Source organism: Solea senegalensis, linkage group LG3 (genome assembly GCF_019176455.1).
Source record: "Solea senegalensis isolate Sse05_10M linkage group LG3, IFAPA_SoseM_1, whole genome shotgun sequence".
NCBI lineage: Eukaryota > Metazoa > Chordata > Actinopteri > Pleuronectiformes > Soleidae > Solea > Solea senegalensis.
The window spans coordinates 19,200,365-19,227,766 of NC_058023.1; the positions used below are offsets into that span (position 1 = coordinate 19,200,365).

Below are 27,402 nucleotides of genomic sequence, written 5' to 3' on the forward strand. Positions count from 1 at the left end.
TATCGTATAATTAATATGAATTGCAAATACAATTTATTATTAAAAAACAATAATATTAGTATTACATTTTTGACGAATTTTCTTTTTTAATTAGTGTTACGTCTTCGATAAAATCCCGACCTCTATTTCCGGTGAGTAGCGCACAGCGGCGGAAGTCCAAAGCTGCTGTGTAATTGTACTGTTTAGCTACCGAAGCGGCTCATTCTTATTTGCTGGACACAGTTTAATCAGACTCAATATGCCGGATTATTTGGGAGATGACCAAAGGAAGGTAAAGAAAGAGGAAGAGAAGGAAGACGGTCCTATCCGAGGTATGTCTTTAAAATAAATAACATCGTTAAAACATAGTAAGTTCATTGCTGCGGAGACATATAGACATTAGCTACTCTGCTAACGCTAACTCACTTTTTTATATGACCCCTTGCTCTGCACCACTGGTTAAGAATGCTGTTTTTCATTTAGTAAATATATGATCATGGTGTACGTGGTGGAATTTTAACATAACATTTTTGCAGACGTATAAATAAACCCTAGCACCTAGTTCGACAACAATGTTAGCGGCCTACTGACAGTGTCAGACTGCATAGTCACTGATGTTGTTTTCACATTTATCACAGCTTTGGATGAAGGAGACATCGCGTTGCTCAAGACCTATGTAAGTATGACCGTTGCAGTTGTCATTCTTTATGTGTATTAGTTGTTGCACGACAATTGGCATCCGTAATGTGGCATTTCTGCCTCCCCTTTCTCCTTTCCTTTACCTCCTCAAACTCTTAGTGTGTGTGTGTGTGTGTGTGTGTGCATCAAGTGTTGTTTACTTTTATTAACAGTGAAAGTGAGCACAGTTATTATACAGTCAATTTCCTTGAAATGTTGCTTGTTGTCTCTCGCCAGGGTCAAAGCACCTACTCCAGGCAGATCAAACAAGTGGAGGATGACATACAGCAGCTGCTTAAAAAGATCAATGAGCTTACAGGTGGATCATAGAACAGAGCTGTTTATTTGTTGGCGTTACTTTGGTTAATATGTCTTTTTCTCAGATTGTATCACACAACCACTGACTGAATGGTGTTGTTTTTTCTGGATTTGGCAGGAATTAAAGAGTCAGACACAGGTCTGGCCCCACCAGCACTCTGGGACTTGGCTGCTGACAAACAGACTCTGCAGAGTGAACAGCCGCTGCAGGTGGCAAGGTAAAATAAACCAGGCAATGGCCCTATTTCGACCTGGTGTTAACAAAAGATGATATATGTTCTTTGACCACTTTAGGGATTAAATTCAGAATTTGTTATTTTTTGTTATATTTGACCTCTGCTTTTAACGCATCCTTATTACACACCAGTAGTGAACACACATAAGCTGGGCGCTGAAGCAGTGAACAGCAGTAAACTGTGCAATGCCCCATTCCTTCACCTGTCCCAGTATTTGGACTGGTGACCCTCTGGTTACATGCCCATTTCCATATGGGCCGCCCATTATTTCTGTTTTTCCAACATTATTTCTGTTTTTAAACTGTTGTTAAAGCGCTTGTCTGCACACATTTGTTGCAAATGTGTTTGTGTGTGTATTCATGTCTGTATCAGCACAAATGACCAGTAGAGTAGATGGGGAAAAAACTTAAAACTTCATATCTTCATCAGTGTTAATATTGTGACAGTGGCTACTAATTAATCAACATATGAGGCTTGAGAGGTGTAAAAACATAAATCACTATTAAAACTGCAGCTGGTCAGAGGACGTCAGCTGATGAGCATGGATTGCATTCATACATGTGGAAAAAAGTGGTCGCATGCTCCTTAAACCACCTCCAATGTAGTTTTTGTGATCAAATCTGAGGATTTATTCAGATCCTGATCTTAGAGATGAACATTTGTGATCAGATTACTCAAGAGGTCTGAATGGGGTCCATACAAAGTTCAAGATAATTTGGTAATATGTTTGGACAGTTTTTTGCTTATCATATTTAATGTGATGCACAATGGTCAAAATGAAAGTGAAGGTCAGTGTTTTCGATCTGGTGTTGTCCACCATATAGTATCCTAAATATCTTGTGCTTAAGGCTGTAAAGACAGACCTGTGCCACCATCATTTGGTGATTAGAACATAAGGGCGAGTGAAACTATGGTAAGACTGTAGTGGACTAATATTTGTGTAGATACTCAAGGTTGTGTTAAAAGATTACAAAGCTCCAAACTGTATAGTCTTAGTCTGTCGTATCAATTAAATGTCCTGGCTTTAAAGGGTTGGTTCTTTGGTTTGGTTGCATGTCGTCGAGAGCAAGCCTGAGACCCAGATGCTCGCTCTTGTTGAAACGTGGCTGCCAGCAGGGACACAATGGAATGGATTTGAACCAATTGTGTGTAATTTAAGGCTACACCTACTAAATCAATGACTGCTTAAGTCTATGATGTCAAGTTTTTGCTGCTTTATCTAACTTAGGCAGTCTTTGTCTAAAAAAAAAATAAATAAATAAAAAAAGTATTTTGCTTTGTTGCTAGTTGTAATTTGATGCGTTAATATGAATTAACATTGACTATCTTTTTTTGACCTCACAGATGCACCAAGATCATTAACGCAGACTCGGAGGACCCAAAATACATAATCAATGTCAAACAGTTTGCCAAGTTTGTGGTGGACCTGAGCGACCAGGTAGCTCCAACTGACATTGAGGAGGGCATGAGAGTCGGGTGAGCCATACATTTTATTTAAAAGTATCAAATATTACTGCTATAATCTACGAACTGTCTGGTGATACAATCTGCTAAAAGCAATGTTTTTTTCCTCTTGCAGGGTTGACAGAAACAAGTATCAGATCCATATTCCTCTGCCACCCAAGATTGATCCCACTGTCACTATGATGCAGGTATGAGTTCAGGACAGGTCGGCTTCGCATTATATTTAAAAGAATTGTTGATGAATTAGATGTAAACACTATTCAGCAAAGGTTAATTTCCTTAGTTTCTTGTAAGGACATCTTCTTAGGCTACATCCACACTACCAGGTTTTTGTTTGAAGTCCATATTAACACACCTAAGAACATACATCACATGAGCAGTTAGGTACATTGCGCATGCATGTGCTAACGTAAATGGGAAGTAGATTTTCCCCTCTGTAGTTATTTGATTTGTTCAGAAAAATAACAATGATTTCGAAGCATGACAAGCGGAAAACTGACGAAAAGCAGAGGAGACTGCGCAGTTTTGTTGCCACTGCCACATTGGTTGTCCTTGGAGCCACCAAGTACCTCCACTCCGCTCAGTTGTGGATGGAGTGGAGACACATTGGAGACGTATCGCATTTACACTTCAATCTGGTCATAATGCATCTCCAACCTGCAGCTGAAGTGGTTTGGCAGATTGGATAACGATCCATCCTTGGGTTTATTTACACCTGTGGTCAGGTGCTATTTGATTGCCATCTGATCACAGAAAGCCCATTTTAATGCCAGGAGTAAAGGGGCCCACAAATGTACCATAAACACAATAAAAGAAGAAGAAGAAGAAGAAAATGGCAACAGAGCACAGCGGCAGTGTTACAGTTGTAAACTTTTTTTTTAAATCTTTTATTTAAACCCAACAGCGAGTGAGAAAATTTAAAGCACTAATAAAATTAAATGCTGTCCCAAGTCGTAAAAAATGAGGTTCACTAAAACATTCATGGCTTACAGCAATGCTAAAAGACGGAAGATGAAACTCAGTATAGTGCAAAGTCATTTGACCTGTGATTGAATGCTGATTAAACGCATTCCAACTGGTCAAAAACCTGTTTAATCTGGAATTAAGTGGTTTTTGGATGTGTGTTGTGGAATATTATCATTGTGTGTGTGGATATGTGTGACGATTGCTCCTGCGAACCAATTTCTGTCCAAGTGGCCAGGGATTAAAAATGTATTGTGAACAGCTGGCATATCCAGAGTAGAAATAAAGCATTTTTAACACAAATACAGTACTGTGGATGTAGCATTAATGAATCTATGTCCACATGTTGCACTGTAGGTGGAGGAGAAACCTGATGTGACATACAGTGATGTTGGTGGATGTAAGGAGCAGATCGAGAAGCTGAGGGAAGTGGTCGAGACTCCACTGCTGCACGTGAGTGTTCACACAGTCCTATTCACAGATTTATAGAAATCCACTCTTCACCTGGAGTTTGTCCACGACTACTGTTCTTCGAGCCACATTATTTTGCGCACACAAACGGCATATGAATCACATATTGTCAGCACATAAGATGGAAGTGTAGTGTCTCTACTATTGGCGAAATGGCAGCCGTCTTGCAAGCCTATCGGGGTTTGTGAGGTTGCTCTAAATTTCTAAATTGGAAAATCTGACCTGAGGGGCATTTTTCAGGTTTCCCACGTTGGAAGTTAGTACAACCCCCCCCCGCCCTGCATTGATTGATGTACAGAATGTACGTTGAGTTGTAATTATTACGAGTGGATACTGTACACTGTCTCCCTCTCTCTACTGTTGATGTGAGAATCCATACAAAACAAGCTGTGTCAGCGCATTTTTACAATTAATGCAGTAATATTATGAATCACAATTATAATAATTGACTTTTTCATGAAGTATCTTGCATGATCCTGACTGATCAATAACACTCATGTTTCTCAACAGCCTGAGAGGTTTGTCAACCTGGGTATCGAGCCTCCTAAAGGTGTGCTACTCTTTGGACCCCCTGGCACAGGAAAGACGCTGTGTGCCCGTGCTGTGGCCAACAGGACTGACGCCTGCTTCATCAGAGTCATTGGCTCAGAGCTGGTGCAGAAGTATGTGGGAGAGGTGAGTTTTCATGAGAAACAGCGGTTTAGACGGTAAGTGTGGACTAAAAATTAACATTCACTAATTCTGTTTTCTGATATTTGTTTGTAGGGAGCCAGGATGGTGCGTGAGCTGTTTGAGATGGCCCGCACTAAGAAGGCCTGTCTGATCTTCTTTGATGAAATTGATGCCATTGGAGGTAAAAGATGTGTTCAAATTTAAAGTTCCTTTTTTTTTTTTGTAATGGTGTATTGCATGGTCATTGAGCTTACATAAGGACAACATTGAGAATTTGTTAGGATTATTGGGTGATTGTAATCCCATTGAACAGTGGCATGTTAGTCCCATCTTGAATTTTGCCCACTCTCCCATATCAAAGTCCACAGAATAAATGAGCATTTTTAGCCTATGGGACAAAGGAGCTGCTGGTCTACTGCTGCCTTGTGTGGTCATTTTGTGCGTTGGGGTAAATCTGAGCAAGTAAAAAAATAACACATTTGAACTCACTGATGGAGACGACAGTGGATCAACAGCTCCTGTGTGCTGTGATGTAAATCACTGATTTTTTTCCTCTGGGCTTTAGTGCAGGAGGGTGAGCTGTTTACAAACGCTAACAGTTTCCTGTTAGAAAAAGCTGTCTAACAGCAGGATAAAGTTGCAGACATCCTTTAGATAAAGTAGACCTAAGCTGTAGAATGTCTAAAAAAAACAGTCTTTTGTGCTCGATCCTGCCAGGTGCTCGTTTTGATGACGGCGCGGGAGGAGACAATGAGGTCCAGAGGACGATGCTGGAGCTCATCAACCAACTGGACGGTTTTGACCCTCGTGGCAACATCAAAGTCCTGATGGCCACCAACAGACCGGACACACTGGACCCAGCCCTGATGAGACCGGGTCGTTTGGACAGGAAGATCGAGTTCAGCCTGCCTGACCTGGAGGTGAGTGTCCAAGTGTCACAAATCAACCGCAACATTGTCGTATACATGAATTTTCATGTGATCTGCAGCCTTTTTTGTTACTCTTCCTTCAGCCATTTTCCATCAATTAGCCTCTTGACCTGTGCACTTCTTTGTGTTTTAAGGGTCGCACGCACATCTTCAAGATCCATGCTCGCTCCATGAGCGTGGAGAGAGACATTCGCTTTGAGCTGCTGGCTCGCCTTTGTCCCAACAGCACTGGTAAGACTCCACACTACTCCATTTTCTGTTCATGGCACGTAGACAATTCCCATCACCCCGTCATTTTAGAGACCAGAAAATGAGAATTTTAGTCATTTTGGATAGACATTAGAAAATGTTGATTTACTTTGTGATTGGTTCTCATAAGCAACAACTCAATTAGGGCTGCATCAAACGATTATTTTCATAATGGATTTATCTGTCTTCTTGTTTGGTCTGTAAAATATCAGGAAATATTGAAAGATTTTGATCGTTTTTTTTAAGATAATGTCCAGATTCAGTAAATGTCTTGAATTGTCCACAAACCAAAATGATCAGTTTTAATGATTTCTTTGTTATATGGAGCAAAGAAACCAGAAAACATTCAAGGAGCTGAAAAATCAGAAAGTTTGTTTTAATTATTGAAAAACACTCAAACCGATTACTAAACTAGTTTTAATAGATAATTAATTGATAATTTAATAATGGATTAATCGAATAATTGTTGCAGCCCTGGACTCAATTATTCAGCTGTAATCTGTCGTTGGTCTCATCCCTGTTGACTTTTCACTGTTTCTTGTTCTTTATGAAGCAAACAACTTTTGAGGAGAGAATCAACTCCCTGTTTACACTTGCATGCACATGACCAGTGTATCTGAACGGTCATGTGATGTGTTTTAGGCATGCAGATTAATCCTGATACAAAGCTGACACGGACAAACTACGTTTGAATAAAAATATTAGTATAGATGTAGCCTCACCTTTAATAAGTCATTGCAGGAACATTGCTAACCAGCTATTTCTACATGCACATATGTTTTGGTTGTGTTTACCCATAATGCCCTACTCTGCACTTGGTTCATTTGAAGCGAACCAAGACCGACATTTTTAGGCGGACCAGAGTTTGCTTCTTTCTTTGACATTCACACCTCCCCAAACAAACTTAAGGGCTGGTGTGAATGCACCCTCAAATATCTTTGGTCCATGTAGTTCTAATGTATAACCACAAGAGGACACTGTAGTGTCATTCTCACATTGCACAAACATTGCCCCGCTTACATTGAACTACTTAACCCTCCTGTTATTCTCAAATTTACGAACACCTTGAATCCTTTCAGTCAATTTGACCCCAGCAATCTCAAATTAGTGTTAATTATTAGTTTGTCTGTTAATCTGTATAATCCTTTTAAATAAAATACACACCCACATCCAGAGTACATATTAAAAAAATATGAAAACAACCTTTCAATCAAACTGATTGACCTAAAGTTGGACAGATAGACCTTGTTAGTGTTTAATGACTATATCATTTCATGATATTTAAAGTCATTAAATATACTAAACTATATACATTTCATGTAAATGATTTTTTAGACGTGAAACATATAGATAAAAGGAGGTTGCGACAGTTCAGAGTTTAAAATCTAGTTAATTTAAAAGTTGATATATTGTTATATCTCGACTAATATCTTTGAAACCTGTTTGATTGTAAAAAGAGACGAAAATTCACCATCTCCCAAAATGAAGGCTGTCATGCGTGAGTGACTGAAATGTTGTCTCCCGTCAGGTGCTGAGATCCGCAGTGTGTGCACAGAGGCAGGCATGTTCGCCATCAGAGCGCGCAGGAAGATCGCAACAGAGAAAGACTTCCTGGAAGCTGTCAACAAGGTCATCAAGTCCTACGCCAAGTTCAGCGCCACCCCCAGATACATGACCTACAACTGAGCGTGAAGGCACATGTGTGTGTTTGTGTATATGAGAGTGCGTGTCCACTCGTACTTTTTACCATCAAAGAAAAACAAATGTCAACATCTTTTGTTCTCTTACAATTAAAGTTTATTTCACATGTAAACTCTCAGTGCTTTGTTCAATGTCAAACAGTCATGTGGTAACTTTGAAGGCATCCTGTGTTTCTACTGTAAAAGCAAGACTGAGGCTTTGTCAAAAACATGGTAACTTCTGTAACATTAGACTCAGAACACAAGTGCAATTGTACCGTAACAAACTTGATAGCGTTGGTCATTATCACTAGTTTAAATACAAAGTGCTCTTTGTGCGGAAGCCATTTAAGGTCAAAGTAGGAAAATCACAGGCAGGTACGTCTTAAAATGAAGGAGTTCTATTTAGCTCGAGAGTGCATTGCAGACCTACTGTCACGCTGTTCTGACTGACTTGATCTGAACAAAGCCATCTATAATGTGATCGGTATCACCTGTGATGTTCCTGAAAGTCCTGAATGGCTGCGGCGCACAAACTGCCAACTCATACTCACTCATCCAACATCAGGACACTATTAAATCACATGTAACACAAATCTTTCACCGTCACTTGAACGTCAACAGCAGCAGCTCACTTTAAATCATAGTTCTTCCAGCAGAGGAGTGAACTTACACACGACTACAAAATACTGTTATAACAGCTTAAATGATAACTCACAAGCGTAGATGGACAGAAAAGAAAGGCTTAATCCTACACTCCTGATTGGCCCTCTATCTATTTCACATGAGATGAGATGAAACGGTATCGATGCTCGTCAAGTCACTGAACTGGATATCGGAAAATGTAAAAAAAAAACAACATAATCCAAAAATCCAATATACTTTGCACAGACTAGAAAAATTTAAATAAATATCAGCAATAGCATTTCAGCTGATTCCTGTTGTGGACTGTTTATTTCTTCTTTATGGGAGAAGAATATCAAGTTACACTGTTGGAGAATTATGTCTTTGGAATAGCTGTGCCGTTAACACAGCTATTCCGACTCATATCGGTATCATTAGTTTCTCCAGTTTGTGATATCAGTATTGGACAGGACATGAAAAAGTGATATTGTGCTATCCCTATTTTTTATTTATTTTATGTATTTTTTTTTTACCATAAAGCACCATGGAAAACGGCTTTGTCTCTCTCTCTCGGCAGTCAGGCTGTGTCAGAGTCGCTCTGCTCTCATGCTGGTCATCAGCTGGTAGAACAGTGCAGCGCGGCGTCATGGACTGTGGGGAACACCATGCATGTGCTCATGACTCCGGTGAAGAACTCTAACTTCTCCAGCTCAGCCAATAGGCTTCCTTGTAGATTAAAGCAGAGATTAAAAAAAAAAAAAAAAAGTCAGAGAACCAGTCAGGTGAACTATATGTTCATATTTTAGGATTTAGTTGAAGAAGCTGCCTTTAGACAAAAACTACTTTTTGAATTTGAATTTCTATTTAATTGAACGACTTATTAGAGTTTTTTCCCCATTTTCACAGACGAAAACAACATTTTGTAACATGTTTAAGTTACAAAATGTGTAATGTTTTTGTAACATTATTCCATCCATGTCTGCTGTATTAATTAAGCTTTAAATGTGAACAGAAGAATCAAACTGAAGTAGATTACGTCCATTTATGCTTAAGAATCAGGGGAAAAAAATATTTTATTGAATATTTTTACAATGATCGCAATACTATCATGAATGGCAGTAATTAAGGTCATAAAATCCCATTGATAAATTGATCCTCTCAAATTACCATACTGATTAAATAGGTCACTAATAAAAAGATCAACTGAGCTTGTTTTGACAGCAAATGATGTGCAGACAAAAATCCTGATGATACTCACTGCTGCAGGCGGCGATCACCACCTGCACGTTCACAGCGGAGTATTCCTTAATGACCTGCACAAACACAAACACACACTCATTCAAAGTCTGAGGACAAGATCATTATATTTCTGCACAGCGTAATCGATGTAAACAAAGAAGAACCTGTTTGATGGCTTTGGCGCCCACAGAGTCGATGAAGTTGACATGCGTCCAGTCCAGGATGATGGAGTGGACAGTGGCAGGAGATTTCAGGAAGACCACGTCCTCCGATTCTGATTGGTTGTGTTCATCTGTACACTCCTTCACCTCGTGATTAGAGGACATGACCTCCTGAGTCGTCCCCTGCTTCCCCAACTGCATCATTCAAAGATAAGGACTTTTGTTAAGGGATCTATGAACACATCTTAACCACAAAAAAAGGGTGAAAAAGTCCCAAACCTGCGAAAGTTAAGCCACATAAGTGTATATGATTAATGAATGATGAACATTTATATATTCATCTATTTATTTATTTACAGCAATGAAATATTAAAAGGACACATTCTAGACATCATTTGAAAGGACAGAAGTGAGGGACAGTTGTCTGAAACCATCAAGGTGCTTGAAAAGTGTCTTCTCCATACAATTAATCCATACAATCGATTAATATGTGGATTATTTTCTTAATAAACTAGTGCCTGTTTGGTCCAGAAAATATTAAATAAATAACAAAATATTGTTTTGTCCACAAACCAAAATGATTCAGTTTTAATGATTACTCTGTTATATAGAGCTAAAAGGGTTAAAAAACACTTCACAAACCCATTAATCCATTATCAAAACAGTTGACGATTCATTTAGCAATTGATTAATAAATGATTTAATCAAATAATAACATGAGCTGTGAACACCGAGCACTGAAAACCAGCGTAGACTTAAAAACCGGTTTCAGCCACTGAACAAAAGTCGATGATATCTATGTGGCACATGTTTATCTCAGCGACTGGAAAACAAGTGTTTTAAGGTCAAGGGAACACAGGACCTGCTGGTCTACTCCTTTGGCAAGTTTGAGTCACTTAGGTTCACCTACATTAAGAATTTCATACACAACAAAATCACAAAATAAAGAATTTTAACTTTCAATTCAATTTCACATTCAATTTCCAGTCAGAAAAAGCCGTCTCAGAGCAGGTTAAAGCATCACCGTTATTAGGTGAGCCTTTTGCTAAGCTATGTTTTTAATGTGGACGAATGAAAGCGTCACTTCCCAATACAACCGCACTTTAAAAAAAGTTAAACTACCCCTTTAAAGGGTCTTTTCCATTATACGGTTCTAGCGCGACACGATAAAAGGATAGTATACTATTTTACTGTTTCAGATCCCCTAAAATGCCGTCTCCGCATGAACGAACGCCACTCCGGCAAAAAAAAAAGTATGCGTATTGACGTAAACCAGATTCTGTGTGGCCTAAGATACACATGCATGTACAAATACAACTGTCAAATTTACATTTGTAGTAAAGTGGACAGAGAATCAACTGACTCACCTTGACACAAATCATTCGTGGTGAGTTGTTCTTGCCATTTTTCTTCCCCTCCTCCTGCTTTTTTCTGGCTTTTTGAGCAGCCTGTAAGAGTTCAGGGTTTACTCCTGTCTGGAAGTTTAAGGGACGTAATATCAAGATAATGTTAGAAAATGCATCTTCTTGTTATTTCTTTTGATAAATCTAAATATCTCAATGATTCTAATGTGCTCTCTTTAACTTTTCCCACTCTGTAGCAAAGATGCCATCATTTATCATATCAAAAATTGTAATTGTCTCTAAATGAGTCATGGTCAAAAGATCTTGTTAAGCAAGTGTCTGGTCTAAGAATATTGCAAAATACTGCAGTATCTAAATGCTAAGGATGAGCTAATACTATACTTCCATATCAATCTGATACGGGCCAAAATCACAGAATAAGACATCACAGAGAGAAGAGAAAATCTATTTAGTGTCTTGTGAGTAAAACTCTCCACGTGCTATTTAGTTTGACGACTGTCAACACGTTTCGTACTGCTGCCGTTTGTTCGTTTTGTCTGAATAAACAGATCTTTAGCCAACCAACGAAACACAAAACCAAAGGAACTGTGATTCACAATATTAATGTTATAAATGTAGAAGATCTGCTTAAAATAGCTGTAAAACCCATTTTTCTAACACTCCTCTGTGGAAAGCCTGGTAGCCAGGTAAAAGATAATGGGCTGCCCTCTCCCCTCTCTACAGGACCTCTATAGCGCTCGCTGTCTCAGAAGACAGCGGTGGTGTGAAGTGTCCACATTCAACTATTAAAATGACCACGGCATACTGTGTGTAGGCCTTTTTGGTAAAAGACTGAAAGTACAATATTCGTTTCACAGTAAATGTTTAACCATTGTTATGTTGCATCACTGTTTGTGTACACAACATTCCATCCTTGTTGTACAACTGCTATTGCTAACAACGGCCAACAATGGCAAGCTCAAGATAAGTTGACATCACTCCCAGCTCTGACGTCTGAGTTCCGAGGGCTGATTTTCTTGGTCGATCATTGGTCGACTAATTGTCGGCACGTTGAACATTTTAATGTAAATATTACTTTTTTTTTTTTGCTTGGCAACATAAAAGTTTGAGTTCCAGGTCTGTCCTGAACTACAGATATATACACAATCTTTAGCCGCATATTTCAACCTGTGCAGCGCAGCAACGACTGTGAAAGGACTGGAACAATCGGCAAAGACGATCTGAACACTTTGTTCACAACGTCACACTAACTTTGCACAGGAACACAATGTATAATGAGCTCTTGAATGATTCATTTTACAAGCATGCACATGACACCGCAGCAAATGACACATCAACCAGTTAGTAGACTGAATATTTTCTTGACACGGTCCTAAATCAACCTGTAACACCTCCACCTCCTAACAATGAATTTAACAACGGTGCTGTTAACACACACTAAAGACAGCAGGAGAGCATGGCAACATTTTTGAAATACAACTTCAACTGAATATCACACAACACTGCAGTACCATTGGCCATAAACACTGAAGTGACTTCTGTCAAACTACACAGTAGTTCCTGTGTCTGCCCTTTCAAATTAAAGCCATGTATGAGTTCAGCCATATGGGTTATGATTTTATTTTGTCAAAAAGAGTGTGGATGGATTTTCTGGGTTTTTTTTCCCCACAGTGACTAAACAACCAATGAAATCACAAACAGCAACATATAACTATGTGTATCTGTAAAGTGGTAATGATGGGCTGCTGCGTGACAACATTTGTCAGTACATGGGAGGGACACACACACACACACACACAGACACACACACAGACACAGACACACACAGAGAGTGGGTAGGATTACCTTCTTCTTGAGAGAATTCACGTAAAGGTCAGAGTTGGCAAAGTAAATTGAAGAGTTGGAGTGGAAAATCTTAATCCCGTCATATTCAGCTGCCTGGGAACAAAACACAAGTCAATGACGTTCATAACTCCCACCATCAGAGCTGCTGGGAACATTGTGTGTCAGGTGTTAAGACTCACCTCCTCATACTCATCTACATCACAGTATAGCTCCGTACCAGGAACTTGGCCTAAAATGCCACTTTTAGGGCTGAAAAGATAATCTGGCATTACATGATATGTGACATTAGGTGTACATGACAAATAAATAAATAGTGGGAACAAATACAAACACATTTGTATCATTAGTACCTCTGAGTTCTGTAGATGACTGTCAGGATGGCAAACATGAGGGACACTAAGAGGCCATAATCCAGGCCCAACAGCATAGATGCTACAAAGGCTACGATCCAGATGGTCTGAGAGAGAGAGAAAAGAGAAGAGACATTCGACTGTGTTCAGTTACTGCAGAAAAGCTGCTGTCAGTCAAATATTTGGCTCACATGTTTTAAATATATTCTCGATATCCTGATTTGCTTAGGGACAAGGGTTATATAGAGGATAAAGTAACACATTTAAAGTTTAAATCCGGGGTTAAAAAGGGTTTTGACCAGTGGGAATGTGTTTAATCAACATTCACCATTTTGAAATGACTTCATCAGCTCTTATCAGCACCGGTGGGAACACAAGACCCAGATGACCGTTCTATTTCCGTCTCCTGTGTGTATTCGTCTTTCAGCCACCTGCTACGAATGCTACAAATGCTACGAATAGCAAAACTTATTTTACAAAAGATGAATGATCTACAAAATCTGTACATAAAAACATAATCAAGTACAAAAGTGAAACTGCTGAAGTATAGTTACACACACACACAGAGAGAGAGAGAGAGAGAGAGTTAACTCACTGACCATTTCGATCTTGCTGGTCCTCCACAGATGAGGAATGTCCCGGACCTGTTTGAACATCCCCAACAAGTTGACCATGATGATGGACGCCAGTGCAGACTGAGAAATACAACACACAGACACGTAAAATGATATTATTATCGTATTTCTTTCACAAATAAAAACAGAAAGTACCTAGAGCAATTTCAAATTTACATGTAAGTGCAAGAGACTGTTGTAAAGCAATAAATAAATAAAATGTAAATGTGTTTTAAAAAAAGACATTGACATAGCTTATCCTATAGACAAAGGAAGTTTGTTGCAAAGTTGTGGAGCAATAAAAACTGAAAGCTTGTCGTCTCAAGAGTTTCCCTGGTTGCCCTGAGCAACAGCCAGGTCGCAGAACAAAGAGAGCAAGGAAAAGAATATGGGATAAAAAGGTCTGCCAGGTACTGCAACACAAGGTCAGATCATCAAGTGAAACATGGGGATTTTATTTACACAGTTTGAATTCTGTGTGCAATAAATAAAATACAAATGTCGGCAGCTCCGTCACAACTTCACCCACCTGAGGCAGTGGCTGGAAAACAAATCCAATGGCCACCACAACCAGCAGCACGATGAAAGACGCCAGCAGCCCCGCAATCTGTACACAAACAAAATGTTAACTGTGTCAACAGCAGCTCTTATTCCATTCATGGTTTTACGACCTTAAGGGAAACCAGTTAGTTTGGTGTGAGTGTGCGTTTTTATTAACCTGGGTTTTTCCTCCTGTGCTCTCCTGCACCAGGCTTCTCGACATGGAGCACGTGATGGCAAAGGTTTGGAAGAAAGAGCTGATGAAGTTGCACAGACCATACGCAATCAGTTCCTGATGGAACAGATTCAACATGAATTTAAATGGAATGAAAACATTCCAAGTGAAGCTGCTTCTGCTCCAGTTTTTACAAACAAGCCCAACAGAGGCCGATGTTTGCAGATGAAGCAAATAAGCATCACCTGGATGAGACACATCATCAAGCACAGACACAAAATATATTATCTATATCGTGACATGACACAATTTAGAGTCTTAGATTTTGGATAGCGTGATGAGGTGTCTGTGACGACTTCTCCTGGTTATAAGGCTGTTGCATTGAAAATCCTCATATTTATTACACTTGTTGTAAATATTACAAATGTAATACTTAATTTTTTTAAATTTATTTTAAGCCTAATTATTTGACTATAGTGACTATAAACCATATTTAGAGTGACTTTCATTTTTTCTGACATAAAATAAATATCCTTCATTTAACATTAAAAAGCCAGAGAAATAAACCAGGTGTTATCTGAAATGAAAGATAATAAGTGTATTTTAAGATCATGTAATACAGATCATAAACAGTAAATGTTTTATTTTAGAGTGTGTTTACAGTTTATTGTCGCACAAACATCACAAAAGAAAACTTTTTAGTCCAGAGAAATAGCCCGTGTGCAGCTTTATATCTCCATATATATCTTGTTTATCATTTAGGCTATAGCCTAAAAATATTGAGATATAATTTAGAAGCTATATCACCCAGCCTTACAGAAATATCTATTTATCGAATTAAGACAACTAAGACAAAAAAAACAAAAAAAACTTGCTTATACATCGCATGTATGCCTAGCACTTTATAGTTTGGCTTACTTGAAGCTCTTACTTACTCCTCGCTCTTGTTTGTACCCAAATGTTTAAATGCACTTATTGTAAGTGTCTGCTAAATGACATGACATGTAATGTAATTTAATATAAAAAAAAGGTCTTACTTTGACATGGGACTTTTCTGACACTGTATCATACAGCATGTTAATACTGCAACACAGCCTTCCAATTGTTCTGTCTGACCAAACTCTGACTGTAAAACCATGTGACTGGTGTTTACTTTCCTTTGTCAAAGGCCAACGTGAACTCAAACAAATACACCAATAAGGTCTTTGTTTCTACTGGTGTGGCTCAGAGAGAGACAGACAGACAGACAGACAGACAGACGCACACACACACACACACGGGAGAAATTTGTGTCATATGTCATAAATGTCATCCAGACAGAGCAGTAGTACGTTGCCAGCATGTGTCAACACCTCTAAACACCTCTGTGTCAAAAACAAAAGAAAAGGAAATCCTTTTCTCTTGAAAGTGAATCCAAGTGGTTTGTGGCTGAAAAGCTGTGTTTGGTGGAGGACGTTAATATGTTGCACGTTATTTTCATACATTTTTATTCTATGTCTATTGTTTTGTTTGTTGCTGATTCATTACATAATGATTGTTACAATATACAATAATTTAGTACACTCAATATGGTGCAAAGATCTTACTTTACTGATTTATCTGGGAAAAAAAGAGTGATAGGGTTTGTTGCCTAAAGTGAGACTTGAGACCTGTCTGTGTTGTGAACAAATGACCTACATTTCAATATGTTTTGTTGTCACAAAGAGTTTTGGAGTTCTTTAGCTCAGTCACTAGACTAATGCTTGTTAGCAATTGAAAGTTAGACCATTTTATATGTGAAATAATACACTTTCTTTGTGCCTTACATCAAATTGTCCAGTGGCAAAGAGAACAACGTCGTTAAAGGAAGAATTAAAAAAAGATTATTCTGCACTCACCTGGTTGCCGTCCACACTGTAGCCATGCTTAAGGGCAAACATCTTTGCAAGTGAGATGCCCATTGAGAATCCTACGATTGCTACAGCGAAGGCATCTGTGATCAGGTTAGGTAACAGAGAGAACTCTGGGACAGCAGGGGGAAGAAGCCTGAGAACGCATGGGAAAACATTTCAGCTTCATCCATCCCAGTGTTCTGAGGTGTTCTGAGGGCTCCTTTCACAGTTTGACGTGGAGAAGCAGATAAAAACAAAAGGTCTATTTTGTTTTGCACTTTCAGATATCACAGTCAGAAAACCCCTCAGGCTACAGAAGTGGCGACAAATAAAGATAAGCAAGTGATATACAGAAAACAGAAAACATACCCTGTTGGTATCTTCCCAACCACATCCACCTTGTACTCTTCTGACAGAGACATGCCATACGAGACACCAGTGGACACCATCACGACAATGATCTCTCCTGGAATTGGGATGGGTAGTTTTTTCTTGAAACGTTCATTGATGACTTTGATTGCATACAGTAAGACAATACACGCAAGGCCCAGGATGAGAGTGGAGACGTTGGTGCTGGTGATGTCACTGAAAACAGCTGTGACCATCTGGGACAATGAGACAAATAAAGATAAATTATAAGGGAAAATACACTAATATTCACACCACTTAGCCTGCTTTGTCTAGCCTGGAGCAATAACCCTGTTATTCCTGTTTTGACATGTCAGTGTTAGCTGTTACAAAAGTGATACTTCAGGTTTTCTGAAGTGGGGTTATATGAGTGCTGCCATTGCCAGGAACCAGTCAGAGACATAAACAGTATGCTCCCCCTTACTGAAAACATGGCTGGCAGCTGGTACACAAGAAAAGGCTAAAAATGATAAAACCTATGCCTGTTTACATCTACAATATCATAATACGGTTGCTGATTTCTCTCACTCTTTGACTTTTCCAACAAAAAAAAAGAAGTTCATAAACTGCTCATGCTCCCACACCAACTTCCATCGTCTTTAACTTGTGGGGACCCAAGAGCTGCTGGTCAGCTGCTGCATTATTTGGTAAATGTGTGTCACTTTAGGTAAATGTAAAGGACTCCAAACACCAAAGTTACTAACTAAAACTCAGTGACAGAGACAGCAGTGGATCAGCAACTCATATTTTTTAAAATTGCTGATTTTCTCTATGGACTTTGGTGCAGGGAGTGAGGGGATGAGCAGTTTCCAAAGGAATGCAAATTGTAGTTTCCATTCAGATCAGGTGAGAAAAAGGCAGCAAATATACGTTATTCTCAAGATATCATATACTTTATGAGGTGAACATTTTTGAGAGCCTTTCATTTTGGCAAAAATCTGTTTTTGCTTGAGTTTCTCAGGCAGGTTCCCAGCAATGTCAATACACTGGAGGTGCTCACAGTGCAGTCAGTGCTGACTATGTGTAACTGAACTATCATTTGAGTATAATTTAAGGCCTATGAGAAAGGAGTCAAGTTACCTTATTTTTCTGATATTTAAAAAACCTTCAATCTTCCCACATTTAAACCCTGTACAAGTCATTACACTTACATAAACAGCAGAGAGGGGCCCACTAAAACGACGCGTCTTCACCCCCAGCAGGTACTTTAGCTGGGAGATGCACACATGCAGAGATGCTGCTGTAGTGAAGCCTCGTACCAGGGGCTCAGTGAGGTAGATCGCTACAAAGCCAAACCTGAGAAGACCGAAGATGATCTGTAAGGAAAGCAAAAGAAAGGTGTGGATACTTCAACACATCCCTTTACTTTGAGTAAACATTGACTGAGTGTGGACAGATTACAGCACTTGGGAGATAAAGGCACAGCATGTGGGATGTTTCCAGACTCACCTGGATGATTCCCACCAGGGTTGAGAGAGCCACGGCCACCTGAACCCTCCTGGCGTCACGGGCCTCTATGTCCAAGACTGCAGAAGCATTGGATCCATTTGCAGGCAGGACAAGAAACATAGAGTCCGGTGCTTCCCTCACCGCAACGCCCCCGATCATCAGACTTATAACTGCAAATGTTCCTGAGGAACACAAACACAGATGCGTGTGATGTTTGAGTTTGACAGTCTGTGGTTTTCATTTAATTACTTCATGTTAGTGCAGAGACAATGCTGCTGCCAATAATTCATCTAAACTGCATGTGTGTGTTTGTGACAGCACCCTATTATGATAAAGTGGGTAGAGAAGTCCTCCATCTGTTACAGATGTCTCTCCATGAGATGTCACTCATTTTAACACACTGGATCTTAACAGATCTGAACAAACTTAACAGAATGGGAACACAATTTAAAATACCACTGAAGCTTCATGTAGTTTTTGAGTTACAGATTCAAAATAAGATGGAACATTATAAACTAATGCAAGGATGGGAACTTGAATTATTGAATGTTTTCAGCTGGCACAGAACATAGAACAACAAATAGCTCTATTTGTTATTTGTTAATGATGATGTTTGATTTAGCAAATTGTTCAGCAAATAGCAAGCAATGGCTAGTTGGTAATTGTGCCGTTTGAGTTTGCACATTGTTCAGCCCTATTCCTCAAAATACAATGTCAGTGGTTTTTGTAACTACCAAACTTTCTGGCTGGTCGAGACTTATTTTTTACAGCTGCCATTTTGTCTTGTCATAGTTGGAAAAGAATGCTAGTAAGAGTTACTGATAATTACTGACAGCTACTGTTAGTATTTTTATGTGTGACATATAGGGAATTTTCATTTTTAATGCCAGTGTATCTTTTATATATATTGAAACAATAAGTGCATTATTTTCACCAGAATCCTTCACTGGTTCCACTGTTTTTGTTTTGTTATTGGGAGTATTGTTTTAGTTTGCATTCTTCTGCTTTTACTTTCATACTTGTTTGATTTTTGTAAACTTAGGGTGTTTATTGTGAAGGGTAGAGGATGTGTTGCGCTAGTTCCTGTCTCTCGTCAGTCTACACTGATCTTGACAGAGAGAGGTACGTACCTGAGATGGAGTGATTAGAAAATAACTAATGAAAACTCATTAAACTGATAATTGTATGTATCATCTTGAGGACTGACCTTCAGAATTGAAGGTAGCGTCAGGTCGTGTACATGCCTTTCTCAATGTTGCCTTGTCAAATTATTTCAAATAAATTCCTTCAATTTAACTCATCACAGACTCATTTCACGGTTCTCCAAAACCCCACAGGCAAAACTTCCCCAACACAATAGTATTATTAACTTGTTCAGTAAAAAAAAAAAAAACTACCATAACATGCTGTATTTGCTCAATATGTAATGTGTAACTAAGGGGGTAGTATGGATTGCTGTTATTCTACATGACACCCTGTTTTTTATCCATGCACATGTACTGAAGCTACACTATATGTAATAATGTTAGACAATAAATAAAACATGCACAGGGTTGTCAGAGGCACAGGCAAAACAGGTGAACTAGGATAAAAATAAACCGTTGTAAAAATCCTACTAAACTGTACATATATACGGTCACCTCTTGCTGCATGAGTTTTAGTTATACATTTACAGCGTCTGCATAGTCCGAGCAGTTTCTAGTCAGCAGCCTTTAACTGCTGACAAAGCATACAATTTCTTAAAACAAACGTTTGTATCATGTCATGATATAATGAGCACAACCCTGTGCAGATTCAAAGTAAACTCTCCATTTTGGAAATGGAAAAATGGTATTTTGTGTCATAACTCTATTTTTTCTAACCCTAATATACAGTTGTTTTTTTTTTAAATCATTTATGAATTAATAACATAAATTATATTAATTTAGCCAAAGGATCCAACTAGTAGGGATGAGCATGAAAAATATTTGATTGTTTGATTACAAAACGTCGATCAGTGACTGTGACTATTTGTAGTTTTAATAAAAAGGTACAGAATCTGAAACATGTTTTATCAGTGACTCCTCTAGGCTCAACAAACTGCAGATACCGCAGAAGTGATTTTTCCAAGGTCTTTGAATGCATTTTATTAGCTGCTCCTTGCAACTGATGTCACAATCTTGAATTCTTACTGACACAGATATCACCTTTACCTCTTTTATCCAACTATACCACCTTGATGTAACCAACAATTTATACAGCATGATGCTCTTACTATGTGACAGACATCTGCAGCAACATCCTGGGGTCCTATAACAGTGGTGGGGGGATATCATGTGATTTTTAGGGTTTATGGATCAGATTATACATTTTTTCTTTTCCATTCAAGGGATTTTGGACAGTACCTGACCCATACTGAGTATCATATAGGCCCATCCCTTATTGAACCTCACTGCAGGAGAACAAACATTGAGTCTACATCACCGCTGGCAGCCATTCCCTCTCACTCTTGGCCAGAAGTTTGAAAGATCATTTCCACAGTAACTCACTCAGGCAGCGGTTTGTGTAAAGGCCATTTCTATGGGGCAAACACCTGCTTCCTGTTGTGCATTCATTCTACAGTTCAGAACTCTTGTTTCAAAAGGTTGAGTCAATTAAACTTATTGTACCTTTTAATGAGTAGGACTCATGGAGTTGGCATGGCATTTGTGATGAAACAGCTGAATTAGTGAGATGTCAGGTAGTGAAGCACCAGTTTAACCACATAGTTCTTGCTGGACTTTGCCTGAGAAACAGGACAACATAACCCATTATGCTGTAGTTATGTTTTGTGTGTGCATGTTTTTTATTGTTTTTTTTTTTTATTATATGTTGCTTTGTTTTCTGGGTTTTCACTGTGATTTGCACAGGGCCTTTAGTTATCAGCTTCAGCACTGATCAGCAATGATAAAAGAGAGATATGCTGGGGTGGATACGCTGATTATTGCCTCTGTCCTCATCCAAACCTAAGTTACACATCATTGGAAGACCAAAGGTACTCTATAACTTCAGTGACTAATTCCATGTTAAGCATCAAATGCCACCCAACTTATTTCAGTGGGGATCCAGTTTGAAGAGACTAAACTTGTGATTTAGTTTACATGTTCCTATACGTGACAGTCAGGTACACCCTGTGTTCAAAAGATGCAGAAAAACTTGTCTGTGTGGATACTAAACATTTAATTTCTAATGGAGACACGTGTCAGAAGTACACAAAAAATGAAAATGGTGCTGTTGCAAACCGCATTTGTTGCAATGCCTGTTTTGCTGCGCTCATCTGTGTCGCACATAGATTAGAATGTCAAACATTTTGGAATGCAGCCTCTTTCAGCACGTCTTTGGATACTCAGGGCAAAGAAATCAGCTTTTTTTTTAGCTACTTTTTTGATTAATTAAGGGTTCAGCAAATCCACACATCACAGCAGCTCATGGGTTTTGGTTGCTTGTTTAATAACAGAGGTGTAACCCCACAAGCGCTTTGATTAAAATTTCTTTCATACGTTTCATTATCAGGCTGTTACAACAGGCTTCTAACTGTTTTTAAAAAATATTGCTTAATGAAGAGAAACAGCTAAATCTAGTATTTGGCAGTTTGACTCAAAAAGAATCGGAGGGTTGTGTTTTTCTGTGTTTTCTGCCTGTCTGTGTCTGTGTCATGTTGTGAGAGGCTCTATTCATTCTGGCAAGGCATTTTATTTATTTTCTTACATCACAAAGCTAAAAAAAACTTCTTGGCCTCATTTTATTAGTAGTAGAAGCAGCTCAATGTAGCGGTTAACTTGTTGCTCATTGCTAATGCCATGAAACACTGGCCATTGAATTTAGATATGGGTCAGACTAAATGACTGACATCATTATCTGAAGTAATATTACCATGGTAAAAAATACCATCATTAAATTCTGGTATATGGCAGGGTTTCCCAAAATTTAAACTGGTAAACAAATAATTTACATACATTTTAATAGGGGGAAAAAAAATTGGCAAATTGCTTTGGAGACCCAAAAAAATCTCCCACAAACCCATCTGTGGGTTCCAACCCAGTGTTTGGAAACCATTGTTAAGAGTAACAGAAAATCTCAAATATTGATACTACTGAAAAAAATAAATGAATAAATAAATGATGCCCAAGCCCAACTTGGTGAGATGATCTTTTTGCTAAAAATCTGTCCCTACTGGCAGGCATGTCTTCACTGAGAGTGCGTCTACCTGTCTCATACAAGTTCTTAATCCATGTGGTGTACACAGCACAGTAAGCACTGACTGCAGTATGTGATACCTACTGTGTTTGCAAAAAAAAAATACATTTTGCGTGTTTTATGGAGTCTGTCAGATGTCACTGCAGCTCAAGCTCATTTCTTACCTACTGATACGTGTCTGGACGTGCCAAAGAAGGTGTAGAGCAGGACGGGGTAGAATGAAGAGTACAGACCATAAACTGGAGGCACAGCAGCCAACATAGCGTAGGCTAGACCTGTGGAACAGAAGACAGAGAGAGCTGTAACTAAAATGTACCATTTCCACCAGCCAAGTGATTGCATCACAAACTCAGAGCTGCAGATCTACCAAAACAAAGACAGCATGAAGTCAATAACAGCCCATCAGGATTTGGCAGCTGCTCCTTCACACTCTTTAATGTCATTCCACCCACATAGCAAGTGTACAACAGCAGTGGTGCTTCTGCAAACTGTGCAAACTGCTGGACACTGACCTTGAGGGAGCTGCACCACTCCCGTGCTGAGACCGGAAACCACATCTGAGAACAAGTACTTCTTGACTGGATAAGATGGCAGCCATGTCAGAATAGGTAGGAAGCTCAGAGCTGCTGCTTTGGCCCTCGCTGATGAACACCTACAGCATGAGACAGGAAATGAATTTTACATCACAAGCAAAGACGGAGAATCTTTTTTAGGGAAAAAGCAATATTTCCATAAAGGTTGGTGATATGATGTTAAAATTAAAAAGTACTTGTGATAATATTTCACAGAGTTTTAAAATAAAAGTGTTTTGTTATGGAAATACATCAATAGCCCATAACTTGATTTTAAATGGCGGGCCGCATGAAATTGTTTGGTTGCCGCAAATGGCACATGGGCCGCGGGTTTGAGAGCCCTGATGTACTGGAACCCAGTCCAGTGTCTGACATGAAACACAATAGGACTGCACAATATGTTCAAACATTTATATTGACATTTTTTTAGAATTATTCAGAATTGGTCAGCTGATTTGGTCTTTTCTTTTTTTTTTTATTAAATGAAACCATATTTTTATAATTGGTCAAGACAATCGCTACCTGGAATTTTCATATTGTTCCATTTTAGACCTGTGACATTTTATAACAAGTCATATCTACCTATCAATACATAAAATGCAAATATTATGGTATATATCTTTCAGTTTATGGAATGCTAGTACAATTGAGCAATATATATATGTATGTATGTATACATATACATATATACATATACATATATATACATATATACACATATACATACATACATACATACATACACCTCTATTTAATCAGGTCACATTAAAACTGATCCAACTTAAGTGCAAGCTATGATAAAAATCAAACAAGGAAGAAAACTAGTTGATTCTACATGTTGCATCATTCTCACATTTCCCATAGTGTTTCTCAGCCTGATGTAGTAAGATACTAACCACTGAATAAAGCAAGTACAAGTACATTTCTCCACCCAAACACTTACCGGAGGTGATGTGCCAGCCTCTTTTTGAGGGTGACAGAGTTTTCTTTGGGTTTGAGAAGCTTCGACTGCAGTGCGGCTTCATTGTAGACAGGACGCTCTATCCTGTACATCAGCTGTGAGACTGCATCCACCCTGGCAGCCACATCGTCTTGCTCCATACCAGAGACGGGACAGTATGTCTCTGCAGAGTTAATTGTCTCCCCGACTCTCCATCATCGTCCCAAAGAGTATATGTTCAATTTCTTCTACAGCTCCAACTTTAATCTGTCTGCACATGAGGCAAGAAGAGATAAGCTAGACAGTGGTTATCAACAACAATGCCCTTTGCCCTTTTTGCAGTGATAGTAAGATTGAAAGTATGATAACCAAACCGTTTCAAGAGGGAATCGGCAGATTTCAATTAGTTAAGGTAAATGTGTTATCTCACTTTCAGTTAACATTTATTCTTCAGAAGGTTTACACAATATTATAGGTCGGATAATACATAAAAAAAAATTAAGCAGACTTGATAAAAGTTCCCTGTTATGTTAAGGGGAAATTTACCACACATCCAGAAAATGCAGTACCTTCATCTTAGAGATACAAGGCAGGGGGGAAAAAGAAAGCAAACAGATGTAAATTAAATTAAACATAAACTAATAACAGTGGAAGGGGAAGAGTATGAATTTCTTCTGGTAAGCGTAATCATAAAATGCTATGCCTTATACAGACTACTGTCCTGATCTGGTTGATATCAGAATACTGCTATCAATGTACAGTACATACAATGTATGTCACATACATTATATTGTTTTTCATAGGGGAGTGGAGGAAGAATACAGATGAAGACAACAAGGCATGACTTTTCAAGTACTTTCCATGGTCACTCAAATTCAAAAAATCAATGTGCTCACACAGCTTCAGATGGACAAGTTGTAAGAGGCATCCACTTGAACTGATTTGCAGCATCAATAAAAGCATCCGACCAAGTGATTGTTCTTGTGATCTTGGGCAAACCAGTCTTTGTAATTTTCTTTGGTGAGCCAGAGATCTTTGAATTTGCATCTGCTCTCTCTTGCTTAATGTTAGTCGCTCATTGGTCTGCATGGAATCTCACGTCAACAGCAGACAGAGAGACGGCGTACAGTGCCTTGTACAGTACAGTGTACAACCCCGCTAGAAATTCCGACTTGGCGTTTGTTCTGTGTAGGCCTAGTCTACATACATCAAACAACGCACCTTCAACGACCCATTCTTATTTAGGGAGATTTTCAAAAACCTTTGAGGGAAAAAAAAATTCAGAATTGACAAACTTTCAAGGTAATCCCCATGACCACCCCAAAAAACATTTTAACATAGTAAAGAAATCTAGATATTTTAATATGTAAATAGTATATCTAAATAGTGTTGAACTTAAAGGGGACATATTATGCAAAATCAACTTTTTAACCATTTCAATACTTATATTTGGGACTCTGGAGGCCCTACCAATCACCAAAGTGTGGAAAAAGAATACTCAGTCATGTTTTCGTGGTCCCCCTTAGTGTAAGTATAGGCGATAAAACAGTCGATGTTGAATTCCCTGCGCTTATGACGGCAGCATGCGCATTTCACCGTGAATGTTACCGCCCCACCAGTAAGTTTACTTTGAGAGCTCCACCTTAGCGCCACCTTGTCCCTGCGAGAGTGCAGGCGAGGGAGGAACAGCGGTATTATGTCAACACGGAGGGACAAGTGTGCTGTTGGTGGCTGCACAGTGGAGCACAGTGTTTTACAGAGGATTTTATATATGAAGCTAATGTGCCGGATAAAGTCAGCAAACGGAAAAAGTCAGCAAACGTGTGTTCGCACCACTTCACATCAGCGGTCGAACAGAAGCTGAGCGAGTGAGCGCTGTAAAGAGGACAAATCAGAAACCCCCTGGAAGAAGTGGGTGTGTGTTTGCCTGTGTCTCATCTGCATATAAAGGGACCATGCACAAAACCGAGCATTCTGAAAGGGGCGGGTTTAGCAGGGTTATTGAACTGCTATGATGCTTCATCCTTATGGTATTTTGACCAAAGCATGTCACTGACATGTTCATTAGGACACCAGGGAACTATTTTGATAGGGGAAATAGGGTATAATATGTCCCCTTTAATATGTAAATAGTATATCTAAATAGTGTTGAACTTAAGTTATTTGTTTTCATTTTTTAGTTGAAGATTTGCTAATTTAGTGCATATTTGCACATCTGTTCTAAGTTTTAAAAGCCCTTAAACTGTTTACTTGTGTAATTCAAGTTCAATATCACGACATGCTTCACTTTGAATGCAAAATTGCAAATTAATACTAGGCCACTTTTGTGATTTTACTGCCATCCAAGGTTAAAATGAGTGACACTGGTTTGGTGTAAATGACACACGTATTACATTTGTATCGATAAAAGTCAAGCTTGGGTCAGTGCTGGTCAGGAGTAAAGAAAGCAGCAGGGAATTTCAGTTCTGAAGTGAATAAGCCTCTTGGAGAGGTGAAACATCAAACTATCTACTTCAGTTACTCCAGCTAACTACCAAAGACAGCTATGTATGGAGAGCAAAAAGGAGATTTTTTTGATTGCCACTAACTCTTTTTTTGCTCTTAAATCTCTTTTTTGGTTTCAAATCTATTCTATTTGTTTGAATAATAAAGGAACAGAATTCTCTCCATAGCTATGGCCTGGATGACTGAAAACCTTCACAGATATATATTACAAAGTTTCAACTCTGTATTTATTGGTTGTGTACATTGCTAAACGTTTCTGTAAATGTGCCATAATTATCCCCAAGAGGCTAATTTTCATTTGTAATCCAGGAACAGATCATGTAACAGTGCCAGCCTTTCTAGTAAAAATTGGTCAGCTGATATTATCATTTACAATTTAAACAAAAACAAAACTGCATGGACTGAAATGTAGTGAGAGAAGTTGGAAATGTACCCTCTTTTTCAGATGACAACAGTCGTGAGAGAGAAGGCAGTGGCTGCCACCGGAAAAGCCTCCACGAGATGCATGTAACGAGGTTTGCGTATTCTTTCAAAGAGATAACACTTATGTTGGGGTCTCCATTTTGGGCTCCACTATCCAGCCACTCTACCCTCACTGTGACATGTGTTTATTTACCTATCTCACCCCACTGCGAGCACTAAAGCTAACACAGAGATGCTAACAAAGTGTGGCAGCTCTTACCAACATCCTCCTCCAGCTCCTGTGAGGATACCGCCGCCGGCAGAAGAACACCAATTTATAGCGGCAACTTCTTCGTGTTGAACATTAACCGTGGCAACGACCTTTCGTTCTGACTGCAAACACACAGGAGCGACAATTTATGGCAGACCAAAGATTGACTATAACGACAGGATGAGTTACTCTGGAGTGGATCTCTTCCCACTAGCCACT

General features: G+C 38.9%; 2 protein-coding genes across 2 annotated transcripts; one reads left to right on the plus strand and one right to left on the minus strand.

Moving 5' to 3' along the window:
* Window positions 1–141: 141 nt before the first annotated feature.
* psmc2 (proteasome 26S subunit, ATPase 2) lies at window positions 142–7,772 on the plus strand. The gene is made up of 12 exons (XM_044021213.1): window positions 142–311; window positions 618–655; window positions 895–976; window positions 1,094–1,193; window positions 2,556–2,687; window positions 2,791–2,863; window positions 3,996–4,091; window positions 4,620–4,784; window positions 4,875–4,962; window positions 5,499–5,701; window positions 5,845–5,941; window positions 7,488–7,772. Exons 1-12 carry the CDS (start codon window positions 239–241, stop codon window positions 7,643–7,645), a joined length of 1,305 nt encoding a protein of 434 aa, XP_043877148.1. The 5' UTR covers window positions 142–238; the 3' UTR covers window positions 7,646–7,772.
* On the minus strand, window positions 7,734–27,402 carry slc26a5 (solute carrier family 26 member 5). Its single transcript, XM_044021212.1, has 18 exons — window positions 27,193–27,402; window positions 24,009–24,276; window positions 23,006–23,145; window positions 22,658–22,768; window positions 18,279–18,460; window positions 17,981–18,145; window positions 16,791–17,026; window positions 16,428–16,575; window positions 14,554–14,667; window positions 14,365–14,442; window positions 13,821–13,916; window positions 13,222–13,328; window positions 13,051–13,120; window positions 12,872–12,964; window positions 11,030–11,137; window positions 9,666–9,857; window positions 9,521–9,575; window positions 7,734–8,988 (listed from the first exon to the last, which is right to left on the minus strand). The coding sequence occupies exons 2-18, from the start codon at window positions 24,164–24,166 to the stop codon at window positions 8,879–8,881; spliced, it is 2,163 nt and encodes a 720-aa protein (XP_043877147.1). The 5' UTR covers window positions 24,167–24,276; window positions 27,193–27,402; the 3' UTR covers window positions 7,734–8,878.

Excerpts from the sequence above, each read along its gene's own strand:
- psmc2 (XM_044021213.1), top strand. The coding sequence starts at position 239 with ATGCCGGATTATTTGGGAGATGACCAAAGGAAGGTAAAGAAAGAGGAA. Across the intron at positions 656-894 it reads TCGCGTTGCTCAAGACCTAT|GGTCAAAGCACCTACTCCAG; the intron begins GTAAGTATGACC and ends GTCTCTCGCCAG. Across the intron at positions 2,688-2,790 it reads GAGGAGGGCATGAGAGTCGG|GGTTGACAGAAACAAGTATC; the intron begins GTGAGCCATACA and ends TTCCTCTTGCAG.
- slc26a5 (XM_044021212.1), bottom strand. The coding sequence starts at position 24,166 with ATGGAGCAAGACGATGTGGCTGCCAGGGTGGATGCAGTCTCACAGCTG. Across the intron at positions 18,146-18,278 it reads CCCTGGTGGGAATCATCCAG|ATCATCTTCGGTCTTCTCAG; the intron begins GTGAGTCTGGAA and ends CTTTCCTTACAG. Across the intron at positions 11,138-12,871 it reads TGAATTCTCTCAAGAAGAAG|ACAGGAGTAAACCCTGAACT; the intron begins GTAATCCTACCC and ends TTAAACTTCCAG.